The 12,891-nt window shown below is 35.8% G+C and overlaps 2 protein-coding genes across 2 annotated transcripts; one reads left to right on the top strand and one right to left on the bottom strand.

Annotated features, from left to right (window-relative positions):
• The first annotated feature begins 7,231 nt into the window (after positions 1-7,231).
• LOC142542588 (uncharacterized) lies at positions 7,232-8,943 on the top strand. Its single transcript, XM_075649306.1, has 2 exons — positions 7,232-7,738; positions 8,644-8,943. Exon 1 carries the CDS (start codon positions 7,344-7,346, stop codon positions 7,728-7,730), a length of 387 nt encoding a protein of 128 aa, XP_075505421.1. The 5' UTR covers positions 7,232-7,343; the 3' UTR covers positions 7,731-7,738; positions 8,644-8,943.
• A 539-nt stretch (positions 8,944-9,482) lies between these two features.
• LOC142542583 (peroxidase 19) lies at positions 9,483-12,186 on the bottom strand. Its single transcript, XM_075649298.1, has 3 exons — positions 11,720-12,186; positions 10,845-11,045; positions 9,483-10,208 (listed from the first exon to the last, which is right to left on the bottom strand). Exons 1-3 carry the CDS (start codon positions 11,981-11,983, stop codon positions 9,624-9,626), a joined length of 1,050 nt encoding a protein of 349 aa, XP_075505413.1. The 5' UTR covers positions 11,984-12,186; the 3' UTR covers positions 9,483-9,623.
• Between the last annotated feature and the right edge of the window lie 705 nt (positions 12,187-12,891).

Here is a 12,891-nt window from a genome sequence, read left to right as displayed (position 1 = left end):
ACTTTTTTTTTTAAAAAAAACACTTTTTTAAATTGTAGCTTCTTATACCAAACGGGCTCTTAATTATCAAATGAACCAGTATAAAAATAGTCTCTAAAAAAAGACAAAGGAGGGTGAAAGCAGCATAAAGTGTTATATTCATTGTTCGCGCGTGCCATCTTCGTCCTCACTAGTTAACAAAAGCTGTCTGATGAATTATATTTTTCAAAATCCGATATTTAAATACAATATTGTTTAATAATTTATTACGAGTTATTTCAAAAATGATAAAATAAGATTAACTTGCAAATAATTTCATCATCTTAGTTTGTGTTATTTCTGGATACTTTAAAGTTTAGTCATTTTTGGCTAAAATTCTGATTAGTGAGAGTGTTTTTATGATATTTTGATTTTTTTTTTTGTTTCTGATGTAAAATAGAAACACAGGCGATTCGTTTTTTCCCCGGTAGGCTTGAATTTTTTAACCGGTTAAAATCTAATTCGGACGAAGGGTTAATATTATAATATTATATTATATTTAAAATGTTTAAATCCAAATTCAGCGATTGAAAATCCTAATTTGGCGAAGTGAAAGGATTTGAAAGCAGTGATGTTGACGTGAGTTGTAGAATAATTTAGCTATATACTTAATATCTGTCCTTGTATGATCCATGAAGTTTTATTTTTGCAGTTAGAAAAACCAACTGAGCTTTCAAGGCGTGAAAGGTAAGTGATTAAGTAGTTTTTTTGTGAGACGATCTCACGAATTTTTATCTATGAGACATGTTAATCCTACCGATATTCACAATAAAAAGTAATATTTTTTCATGAATGACCCAAATAAGAGATCTATCTCACAAAATACGACTTATGAGATCGTCTCATACAAATTTTTACCTTAGATTATTGTAAGTTCATAGATATTCACAACTTCCAAGTTTAATTAGTCAGTCTTGTCAATGACCTCGCATATCGTTTTTCATGCCTTTGGTATATTCTTATCTCTATTACTTGCAGATAGTCTGGCTCTTATACGTGAACAAAGCTGCTAGAAAGCGGGAGGAGGAGAAAGCTGGTAACTGTCTGAAACTATCTTGTTTATTTAATGATCAATTTACTCCCCCATTGCCGACCGCATTCGCGTCTTATCTGATTTTTCTGAAGATTGAAGCTCGCAAATGAGTTTGAAGTGTTGGATCAATTTATTTATATGGGCTTATACGTGAATAATTATGTATTGTGGGTTGTCTATTAAGTTAAGCCCAAAATAAAGTGATCAATTAATGTTTCGGGTTATTTGGCTTTAATGTATCTAATGGGCTGTGGGCCTTTAATGTGTAGAGACATAAGTGTAATTTCTGTTTTTATGATGGGCTAAAACAGAAATATCAGAAGATATTGATAAACATTATCTATAAATATGGGTCATGGTCCCCAGATCTCGCATTATCACTTTCACTATTCTCTCCCCCATTAAGAAAATAGTTCTGAAGAGAAACTAAAGGATTTTCTCAAGGAAAGAGCGTGTAGATCTGGAAGATCAAGACACGTTCTAAAGAATTCAGGATTATGGCTTCAGGAATGCTTCCGCTTAAGTTTTCAGTCAAATTCTTGATGATTTAACGTGATGGATTCTGCGGTTTATGGGTTTTCCCCAACAAGTGGTATCAGAGCCATTCATGTATGAATCATTGAGATTTGTTTAAAGTTTTGCATATTATTTGGATCCAGATCTGGAAAGAAAATTTTGTTTAAAACTTTTTGATATGGCTCCAGATCTGAAAAATATATTGATATGTGCACAGATCTGAAAATTATTTTGCTTTATATCTGAAATTTTTTTGATATGGTTCAGATCTGAAAATTATTTTGGTTTAGATCTGAAAATTTTTTGATATGGTTTCAGATCTGGAAAATATTTTGGTTGAAAATCAAATCTTTTAAAGTTTCAGTTTTGGTAAAAAAAAAAAAAAATTTGGTTGTAAAATTTAAAGATTTGGTATAAGATTTCGATTTTCCTTCCGGTTCTTGTTCAACAAAATATTTTAGAGGAAAATCGAAAATTCGGATTAAATTTTTTTTTTTTTTAAAAAAGTACGGATTCGGGTCGGGTCGTATGGACCCGGGTCGACCCGAACCGTATGGATCCGGTACGGGTCGTACGGATCCGGGCCGACCCGACCCGTACGGAATTTCCGATTTTTTTTTCAATTCAGTCTTATTCGGTTTAGCTTAAATATTCATTAATTCAAATAATGATAAGGTTATATGTATCTTAAAATTGATTGATTGAAATAAAATGTCGCCAAAGTGACATCTTTTATGGAAATTAATTTTATTTTGAAATACAAAAGGATTTTGGGTATATGTGATTTATATGAATATTGATCGGCCCAAAGGAATGTTAATATTTAATATAATCACATATACTATTGTGGTGGTAAACATGTGATAGTCGTTCGGTTTTTCATGTGAATAATAAATCGGCCCAAAGGAAGGTTGTTATTTGACATGATAATTACTATCAGTGTTTGACTGCTGCGCCAGAATGTCACTTACAAGTTAATCTTTTGTCCAAAGATGAAATATTAATGGAGTGCTCGATATTCTGTTTATGGGGGTTTACATTATTTGAATTTATTGATTATTTTATTTGGATATTTGGTTGAGCATGTATATTTGATTTTTTGTTCTCTGTTCATATTTGACTCCTGCAAATATTCACTCCAACATAAATTCTATTCCTATGTTAAATGGCTATAATTTTAAATCATGGCAAGAGAATTTATTGATAGTTCTCGGAGTCATGGATTTGGACCTTGCGATAAGGGTTGACTCTCCTTCTGCCGTTACGGATAAGAGTACCTCTGATGAAAGAAGAGAGTTTGAAAGGTGGGAGAGATCGAATCGCATGTGTATGATGATCATGAAGAGGGTCATTCCAGAAACATTCAGGGGCACAATGTCTAACGACATTGCTACGGCTAAGGCTTTCCTTCAAGACCTCGAAAAGAGGTCTGCTAAAAGTGAAAATTCTGAAATTGGTACACTCTTGGCAAGCCTAGTTTCAATGAGGTACATAGGTAAGGGCAATATCAGGGAGTACACTATGGAAATGTCTCATCTTGCTTCAAGGTTGAAAGCACTGAAGCTTGACCTCTCTGAGGACTTGCTGGTGCATCTGGTTTTGATATCTCTTCTTCCTCAGTTTAACCAGTTCAAGGTGAGCTATAACTGTCAGAAAGAGACTTGGTCTCTGAATGAGCTCATCTCGCACTGTGTCTAGGAAGAGGAAAGGTTGAAGCAAGACAAGACAGAAAGTGCTCATTATGCCTCTACCTCGAAGGATAAAGGAAAGAAACGAAAGTATAAGGAAGCTGCGGATACACAGCCTCTGAAGAAACAACAGTAGATATGACGGTTCAGGTGAACAACGTCCAGGACCTTTTGCTAGATTCCCGGAGTAATGCGGTATCGTCCCACAGTACACTATGCCGGGTTCGCCCACTATGAATGGTGTTGCTGAAAGACGAAACAGAACGCTTAAGGACATGGTGAGGAGTATGATCAGTCATTCTACCTTACTAGAATCACTCTGGGGAGAAGCACTAAAGACCGCAGCATATATCCTTAACAGGGTTCCAACTAAGGTAGCGACCAAAACCCCTTATGAACTTTGGACGGGTAAAAAGCCCAGTCTTAAGCATCTGCACGTTTGGGGATGTCCAGCTGAGGCAAGGCCTTACAAGCCTAATGAAAAGAAACTGGACTCAAGGACGGTTAGTTGTTATTTTATTGGATACTCTGAAAGATCCAGGGGGTACAAGTTTTATGATCCCACGAGTAAGTCGATTTTTGATTCAGGAAATGCCAGGTTCTTTGAGGATGTTGAGTTTGCGGGGGGAGATAAAGTAAAGGATATTGTCTTTGAAGAGGAATATGTAAATATTCCCACAGGTGTCTTGGACATTGGTTAGGATCATATTCCTCACTTTGACCAAGACACAATACAGGAAGACAATATTAGAGATCCTCTCATTCCAGATGAACAAACTCAAGCACCTCCAGAACCTATGCCATTAAGCAGATCCACTAGAGAGCGGAGAAATGCAGTGCCAGATGATTACATTGTATTTCTTCAAGAACATGAGGCAGACATTGGATTGATGGAGGATGATCCTATTAACTTCCGTCAAGCCATGGAAAGTTCCAACTCTCAAAAGTGGAATGATGCCATGAATGAGGAGATAAAGTCCATGAAGGACAATGACGTATGGGATCTTGTCCCATTGCCTAAAGGTACGAAGCCCATTGGTTGCAAATGGATATTTAAAACCAAGAGGGATTCGAAAGGCAATGTGGAAAGATATAAAGCTCGTCTTGTCGCTAAAGGCTTTACACAGAAAGAAGACATTGATTATAAAGAGACTTTCTCTCCAGTTTCTTCGAAAGACTCTTTAAGGATTATAATGGCTTTGGTGGCGCATTTCGATCTTGAGCTTCATCAGATGGATGTAAAGACTGCGTTTCTAAATGGTGACATTGATGAAACGATTTATATGGTGCAGCCAGAAAATTTTGTGTCCAAAGAAACAAATAATATGGTTTGCAAATTAAAGAAATCCATCTATGGGCTCAAGCAAGCATCTCGACAATGGTATTTCAAATTTCATCAAGTGATCATCTTGTTTGGTTTTGAGATGAATTTGGTCGATGATTGTGTGTACCATAAGTTCAGTGGGAGTAAGCATATTTTTCTGGTTTTATATGTTGATGACATTCTGCTCGCTAGCAACGATATAGAGTTGTTGCATGAAACCAAGAGATTTCTAGCTAAGAATTTTGAGATGAAGGATCTTGGTGATGCATCTTTTGTACTGGGTATTCAGATACATCGGGGTCGTTTTCGGGGTATTCTTGGATTATCCCAGAAAGGCTATATCGAGAAAGTTCTCAAGCGATACGGGATGCAAGATTGTAAACCAACAGATACCCCTGTGGCTAAGGGAGACAAATTTAGTCTCAAACAATGCCCAAAGAATGATTTTGAGGAAAAAAGAAATGAAGGTTCCCTATGCATCTGCAGTGGGGAGTCTGATGTATGCTCAGGTTTGTACACGTCCAGATATTGCGTACGTGACAAGAATGTTGGGACGATATTTAAGTAATCCAGGAGTGGAACATTGGAAAGCAGTCAAAAGAGTTTTACGGTACCTACAGAGAACAAAAGATTACATGCTCATATATCGGAGGTTGGATCAGCTAGAGATCATTGGGTATACTGACTCCGATTTTGCTGGATGCCAAGATAGTATGAAATCTACGTCGGGCTACATCTATCTCTTGCTGTAGGTGCCATTTCCTGGAAGAGTGCTAAACTGTCTCTTATAGCTTCTTCCATCATGGCAGCTGAATTTGTAGTGTGTTATGAGGCATCCAATCATGGAATATGGCTGCAAAATTTTGTCACATGACTGCGTATTGTTGATGGCATTGAAAGGCCACTAAGATTACATTGTGACAATAAATCAGCAGTTATGTATTCCAATAACAACAGGAGCTCGACGAAGTCAAAACACATTGACATCAAGTTTCTGGTTGTTAAAGAAAGAATTCAGAGTGGAAAGTTGTCTATTGAGCATATCGGTACAAACTCCATGGTTGCGTATCCGCTTACTAAGGGACTACCACCCAAACAGTTTCATGAGCATACTGCTAGTATGTGTGTTATGTCAATTGAGGAAATCCAGTTTTAGTGGGAGTTCGTTATTTTAAATGCTTTTCAATTGTAGACATTTTCAGTTACAGTTATGTAAATTTATTTTCTGCAGAAATAAATTTCAAGTTAAGTCACACTCTAATTATGATTTAAAGTTTAATCTCGATAAGGTTAAAGGGAGGACCAGTTGGAAATAGGCATGTTACGGTCACATTGCATGAAATTTCCATGCTACACATCCACTTCATGATCCATGTCATTCAGTTGTGTTGGCATATGTGACCATTGATGGGTCTAGTTACCTTGAGTGTAGCGAAGACTGCTTTGATCCTATGTTGATGTGATTGATGGACCGGATTGGTTATAGATACATTTCGGAATGACAACAATTTTGAGCTCATAAGGTTATTTTCACAAACATAATTATAAAGTTGCACATATAGCCCAAGTGGAAGATTGTTGGATCAATTTATTTATATGGGCTTATATGTGAATAATTATGTATTGTGGGTTGTCTATTAAGTTAAGCCCAAAATAAAGTGATCAATTAATGTTTCGGGTTATTGGGGTTTAATGTATCTAATGGGCTGTGGGCCTTTAATGTGTAGAGACATAAGTGTAATTTCTGTTTTTATGATGAGCTAAAACAGAAATATCAGAAGATATTGATAAACATTATCTATAAATATGGGTCATGGTCCCCAGATCTCGCGTTATCACTTTCACTATTCTCTCCCCCATTAAGAAAATAGTTCTGAAGAGAAACTAAAGGATTCTCTCAAGGAAAGAGCGCGTAGATCTGGAAGATCAAGACACGTTCTAAAGAATTCAGGATTATGGCTTCAGGTACGTTTCCGCTTAAGTTTTCAGTCAAATTCTTGATGATTTAACGTGATGGATTCTGCGGTTTATGGGTTTTCCCCAACATGAAGTTTTAGAATAAGTGCATTTGGGTACATGGAAACCACTTGTAGCTAGCAACGTGTAGTATATTCTTGTGTTGGTGATTGTCTGCTCATGGATCTCCATTTCTCATCTGTTGCTTGTTATTGTGTTTCGAGAGAGCGTAAGACGAGTTTTTATGTTCGAGCACGTATAATTAATTCTCATTTTGTTATGCTGAATCTTTCATATGTCGTATTGGAATTACAATGATGTCACATAGACTAGAAAGTCATCGGTAATTTGATTTTAATTATGCAAAAAATGTTGATAAGTATATGAAAATTTGAGTTTAATTTGAAATATATATTGAAAAAAATAAGTGTGTTGATATTGAGAATAGTTAAGTAATATTTTTTACTTTTTCAATTTTTTTTTATTTGACTCACATAATAACTTAGCTGTTAAAGTTGTGAACACCTCGTTGGCCTGTATAAACTGTTGATATTGATAATTAACTGAATTTGTTGAAATTCAAAACTATATTCATTTTTCTATTCAATTTTTAATTAATTATACATCAGAACAAATCTTAATTTAAAACACCTCAATTAAAATAATAATAATAATAATAAGGAAGTAGAAGAAAAAAATTCAAGCGTATCTTCTATATGCGACGCCGTATAGAGTCGTTCGAAGCAAGCAGTTACGACTGACGGGAGAGGCACCGTAAACTTAGCTCGCCCAGTGAAAAACCACACCGATGACCGACAAGAAAGTTAAAGATACCAAGCCCGCCGTGAAAGTGGTGCCTACGTCTGAGCCATCCAAAGTTCACGGCGGTGGAGAGCACTCACAAAGACCTCACTATCCGAACCCTCCGGATTCGGTGAATCCGGACGTGGCGACTCTGAGAGATCAGTGGCGTTTCGCGATTAGACAGTACAGCAGGTGGTACTCTCAAGCTTGGGGGTCAGCCATTCTCGCAGGTCTTTCCTTTTTCGCTCTCGGTTGGATTATCAAAGGTTCCAACCCTCTACCTTCCTTCAAAGCGGGGACTACCTCTAGTAATAATAGAGAACAGGAGTCCGCCTCTTCCTCTAGTAGCGGCGGGGATAGAGTTGCCTCATCGGTCAATCGACCTGGATGATTACGATGGTTTTTCTTTCACAACCCCTTTCACTTGTATTTTTGCGATGCAATTGATGGATTCTACTTCTTCTGTTTAAACTGTCTCCACGTCCCGTCATGGTTTTGAACACATTGGTATTTGATTATCGCATTGGCCGAACGTCTTCCTTTAACTCATCAGTTCGAAAAGTTCAGATTTTAGGTTATCGATTGAATTATTTGCTTACATATAAAGAATAAATTTCATTAGCTTTGAATCTACATGGAAAAAAACGATTAAGAAAGTGTCAGGAACAAAATATTTTAGCCACTTGTTAGCTTTGATATCTTCAGAATCTTGTTCCAATAGGAGATCGATGGAAATGGAACACTTTTTATAATGTTGTTCGGTTGAACGAGTTTTCGATGAACACTTGTTCCAATAGGAGATCGATGGAAATGGAACACTTTTTATAATGTTGTTCGGTTGAACGTGTTTTCGATGAACATTAGTTTCGCCCTCTTTCAAACTATCATGGCTTTCGTCCTGGCCGACTTCGTGTATGTCATATGGTAAATGTGGCATAATTTTTTATCAGCTAACTAGCAGAATTGTGTCGTTGATGATTGGCCTAATGCTTTTAAAATACTAGATTTATTGCCTTTATTTTTGAGAGACATCTGCATATATATGAATGAAAATAACTTGAAGTGTGAAGGCATTTTTGAAGCCGCTTGGTTTGGTTTTTTAGTCTTTTGTTCCTTGTTTCTACATTCTAAGTAGCAGTGGATTGAAGGAAACTAGCAAGTGACAAAATTATGTTGGAGTCGGAAGAGTTTGATTCTTCAAAGGGTCTTGGATGCCTGAGAGGAAATCAAAGGACTATAGTTTTATGGATTTACTAAGTTGATTTTGCAACATTTCTTAGCTTTTTTGATTTATATTCTTTTAGGTAACCACCAGAGGTTTGGAGCATGGTTTCTTGCCAATCAATATCCGAAGCAGCTGGAACTACGAGGGGGAGTATGCCTAACCTTGTTGTCTGAAGTGATTGTAGATAGAGATACTCTCAGTTCTTGTGGTTCCTTCTCTTGTGCCTTTAAAGTGATATTCACTTTTGTTTTCCTTTACCTCTTCTTTTGTCATCAAAACAAACCACACAATTATATGGCATGGCAATGTATGATTTGAATTTAGTCATCCCCCAACTCGTTTTCGGTGACAATTAAATGGTGGTATAATATTTTGGGGAGGTGAGGATTTTGTTAGTTTGGTAATTTGAATGGCATAAAGTACCATCGATAAATAGGTAATTGGTTGCCAACGAACCACGGTTACTACCTAAGTGCACCCACTCGTGTGTACGTCTACGCCTCTGTTAGGCTTCTACATGTCAAATAATATTTTAGTTTTATAGTTTATATCTTAGTGTGGTTATGACCTTTACGAAAATTAGGATCAATTGGTGACATATCTATTTGAAATTGCAATATGTCCGGATTTTATGTGTCGTCGAGTGCAGGGATAATCATGGGAGTGGACAAGGGAAGGATGTTTTGTTTTGGCAGTGATGCTTCGTTGCAACATTAAGGCATGCTCAATATATGTTATAGGCCAAAAACAAAAAGGATTCCCGCTACAACAAATGGTCAACATGAAGTAGTTGATTAAACAAGAAGATCGCAATCAACATATGTCTGATATCACAGCATATGATTCCAACTCACGAAGAATCAAGACATTGCAACAAACAAACAATAACCAAACCTACAAGCATTAAATGCCAAAGAATTCAAAGGAAAGTATGCCCCAAACCAGAAAGTAGCAATCTCAGTTAATTATGTGTCACACGAATAATCATCCCAATTAGTTAAATGTGAATCTATATGTAATTCATTACCTACTGGCAATTAAAAAAAATAACTCGAGTGATCACAAATGTTCATGCATGCTGCAATCTATCCTTTTCTCCCCATGTCTTCTTCCTCTCTTAACTCCAATGGACCCCATTTTATCCATAGCCACCGCAAAATCTTGAAAAAACTTCTCTTTATCCTTGGCCAACGCCTGCACCAGAGGCTTTGTTCTTGGATCCATAAACAGCGCTTGATCAGAAGCTAAAACTCCCAGTTGACTCTCCAAATTACCATAATAAGCATTATCAAACAAGAACGGTGTCGTTACATCACATGGTGCTACAATGTCAGTGTTCCCACCAAATCGCGGGCACGACATTGTTAAGGCCTTTAGGAGCCTTGGATCAATCAAAGGATCGGGTTTCATCGTGTTCTTGTAGTTGTACAGTCGTGTAAGAAAGTTCTTGCAATGAGCAAAACCAATGGTGTGTGCACCTGAGAGGGTTACTAGGTCTTTAAATGACAGGCCTTTGGATTTGAAGAGCTGGATTAGGTCGTCTATGGTGGAGTTGGCGCGGGGGAGATTGGAGTTTACTCTTGTTGCCATTGATATTTTTCCATCCCATCTTCCTTTCTTTACTTGGTAGTATGGACCTCCAGCCTATGAAAAAAACAAACACTTCAATCTGATAATTACAAATTAATAAATAGTTTGTCTTTTTTTATCCATTCAAGTCTTTCCTAGAAACTAATCCATCTACAACTGATTTGATTTGTTAAATTTGTTTCTTATGCGGTTTTACCTATATTTACCCGAAAGTTGGTGGAATCTTGTTCCGTAATTGACCAGCTGTTAATTCGATTTTAATATGTCCTAAATCTACATCAGTTGGAATGTTGTTAGTTGTAAGTTCAATTATGGAGCCAGAAGTTTTGTCTTTAGTTTATTATATAAGAAATATATAAATCTATAATAAAATTTAAGACAGAGGAATGTGATACCTCCTTTAGCTGCGAATCCCAAGTTTTTTATTGGACAACTTAGCATATGATCAGACGAATAGAGTCAACTTTTATAAGAATTATATTTAATATGCGTTTTATTAAAAAAAACCCAGAGAAAAAATATATCAATTAGTATAAGTTGTTTATCTTGATATTAAATTTGAAGTTTACATGTCATTATCAAAGATTCAAAGAACATGTGAAGCACATATATTGCCAAGGCAAAAGATGAAGGAAAGGCAACAAATAATGGGGGGGAAAGGCAGTATTTTGGAAAAAAAATTGTACATACCCAATGGATATAGTCTCTAGCAGCAATTGCAAGGATGTCTGCACATGATACGACTCCAGGGCACTTGCTCTCCACTAACATTTTGGCCTTATTTATGCTATCAAACGCCTCCACTGCCAGCTCCTTGTTGTCATCCGCATCCCTTTCTGCCAACTCTTTGCTTCCTTGTTTTGTCGAAATAAGTATGGATCCATCGCAACCCTTTTAGAAGTACCACAAAAAGAGAATGTTCAAGGATGATTTATATTACGTCGGATTAATTCAAAAACATTGTTCATGCAAACAATTCCAGACTCTTTCATGGTGCTCGTGTAAGTTTTGGTGAATTCGGGCACTTATCATCTCACGGGATCTACTGTAGATGATTTGCAGAATTACTTATGATTATGGCGACGACAAGAGGCTAGCCGTTGCAACTTCTTGGGCACATATCATGACAATATGCAGAATTATACTAAATATTATATCAACAATTTGGCAGCGAGCACCAAGAATTGATTAATCATATGCTATGTAAGTTGCAATAACACTTTCAAGGGCTTGTGGGCTTGTGGCATGGCAATTTCTGGAATCACCTCTGGTGGTGAGCCTGAGGAACAAATTAATCAAACGTTACATTTAAGCTGCCATATGCTTTAATAGGCTCGTCGGCTTGTAGCATGGCTCAAAATTGTTTTTAAGATTTTGGTAGCGAACCACCAAGGATGAACCATATGCTATCACAGGCTCATGACACGAAGTTAGATGTATCACTCAAAAGCATTCAAGATTTTGGCAGTGAACCAACAAGAATGATCTGAGTAATGCAATATTCAGTAATTAAGGGATTACTTCATGGAAGTTATTTCACTTTAATGCAGAAGTTAGGGGCTTACTTCGACAAAGCAGTCATGGAAGAAGAGGCGAATTGTGGCAGGGCCGGAGATGGGGACCTCTTTGAACTGCTGCGAGGTTACAGATGCAACAAGCTGATCAACCTGAGGGCAAGTCTTGGAGTAATAATCTACCGTTAGTTGGCGTTGCGGCCTTGGCCGGCTGGTTGAATTTGCTGTAACATTGGCTGAAGAGTGTGTGGCCAATTGGTGGAGGAAAATAATGGTGAAAGAAATGGCAGCAACAGTAGGGGAGAAGAAAGACATGAGAACTTGTTATTGGTTATAGTTTGTGGGATGTAGAAGTTGCTAAGGGACAAATTGCGTGACAGTAAATGCAGAGAATTTGCTCATAGTCAATGCTACATTATATATATTGCCTTTAAAGAGCAGAAGTGACCATATTAAAAAGGGGGAATCAACACCCGTGAAGTCTACAATTAATGAAAATTTATAGGCGTATTTTCTTTTATGCACGTGCGCGATGCACGTAAATAACAATTTTATGAAAAATAAAAAATTTGATTTTCTAAAAAATAATTTGAATCATTTTGTTATTTATTTGAGTTTAATCTCTTGTTATATTAGACGAATAAATTAATTTAGAACTTATATAATTTACTTTCGAACTTTTTGCCAATTTAAAATTCAAAATTTTAATTTTATGATATATAATAAATTATAATTAGTATAATATACAGAACCAAATGAACTGAAATAAATTTTTTAAAAAATATATCCAAACACCACATATAAGACATAATAAACTAAAAATCAATCAAATTGTGGACTTTATCAATACATAAATCATAATTTACATAAATTAAGCACAATAACGATAAATAATTATCAATTTAAAATATCGTGGCTAACTCATCAAAACTAATGAAATAATAATATCGTTAGTAAAATATAACTCATAATATTTCATTTAAATAATATTTAAACACCTACATAATTTTTTTACTTTTGTTTTTAGAATTTTATATCATAAATAATTAATTTTATATCAAAATATATCTTTTCTAATCTACATCGATGATTACTAATTTCTTGTTAAATATAAATTTAAAATAAATAAATCAACCTATGTAATAAAATACACATTTAAATAAAATTATACGACAAATATCAAATAAAATCTAATAAAATCATAGAATAATTATTAAATATAA

The sequence above is a fragment of the Primulina tabacum genome, chromosome 4 (genome assembly GCF_025594145.1).
Source record: "Primulina tabacum isolate GXHZ01 chromosome 4, ASM2559414v2, whole genome shotgun sequence".
Lineage (NCBI taxonomy): Eukaryota > Viridiplantae > Streptophyta > Magnoliopsida > Lamiales > Gesneriaceae > Primulina > Primulina tabacum.
This window is presented reverse-complemented; position numbering and strand designations above follow the sequence as displayed.

Excerpts from the sequence above, each read along its gene's own strand:
- LOC142542588 (XM_075649306.1), top strand. The coding sequence starts at position 7,344 with ATGACCGACAAGAAAGTTAAAGATACCAAGCCCGCCGTGAAAGTGGTG.
- LOC142542583 (XM_075649298.1), bottom strand. The coding sequence starts at position 11,983 with ATGTCTTTCTTCTCCCCTACTGTTGCTGCCATTTCTTTCACCATTATT. Across the intron at positions 11,046-11,719 it reads TCCATGACTGCTTTGTCGAA|GGTTGCGATGGATCCATACT; the intron begins GTAAGCCCCTAA and ends TACTTCTAAAAG. Across the intron at positions 10,209-10,844 it reads CTAGAGACTATATCCATTGG|GCTGGAGGTCCATACTACCA; the intron begins GTATGTACAATT and ends TTTTTTTCATAG.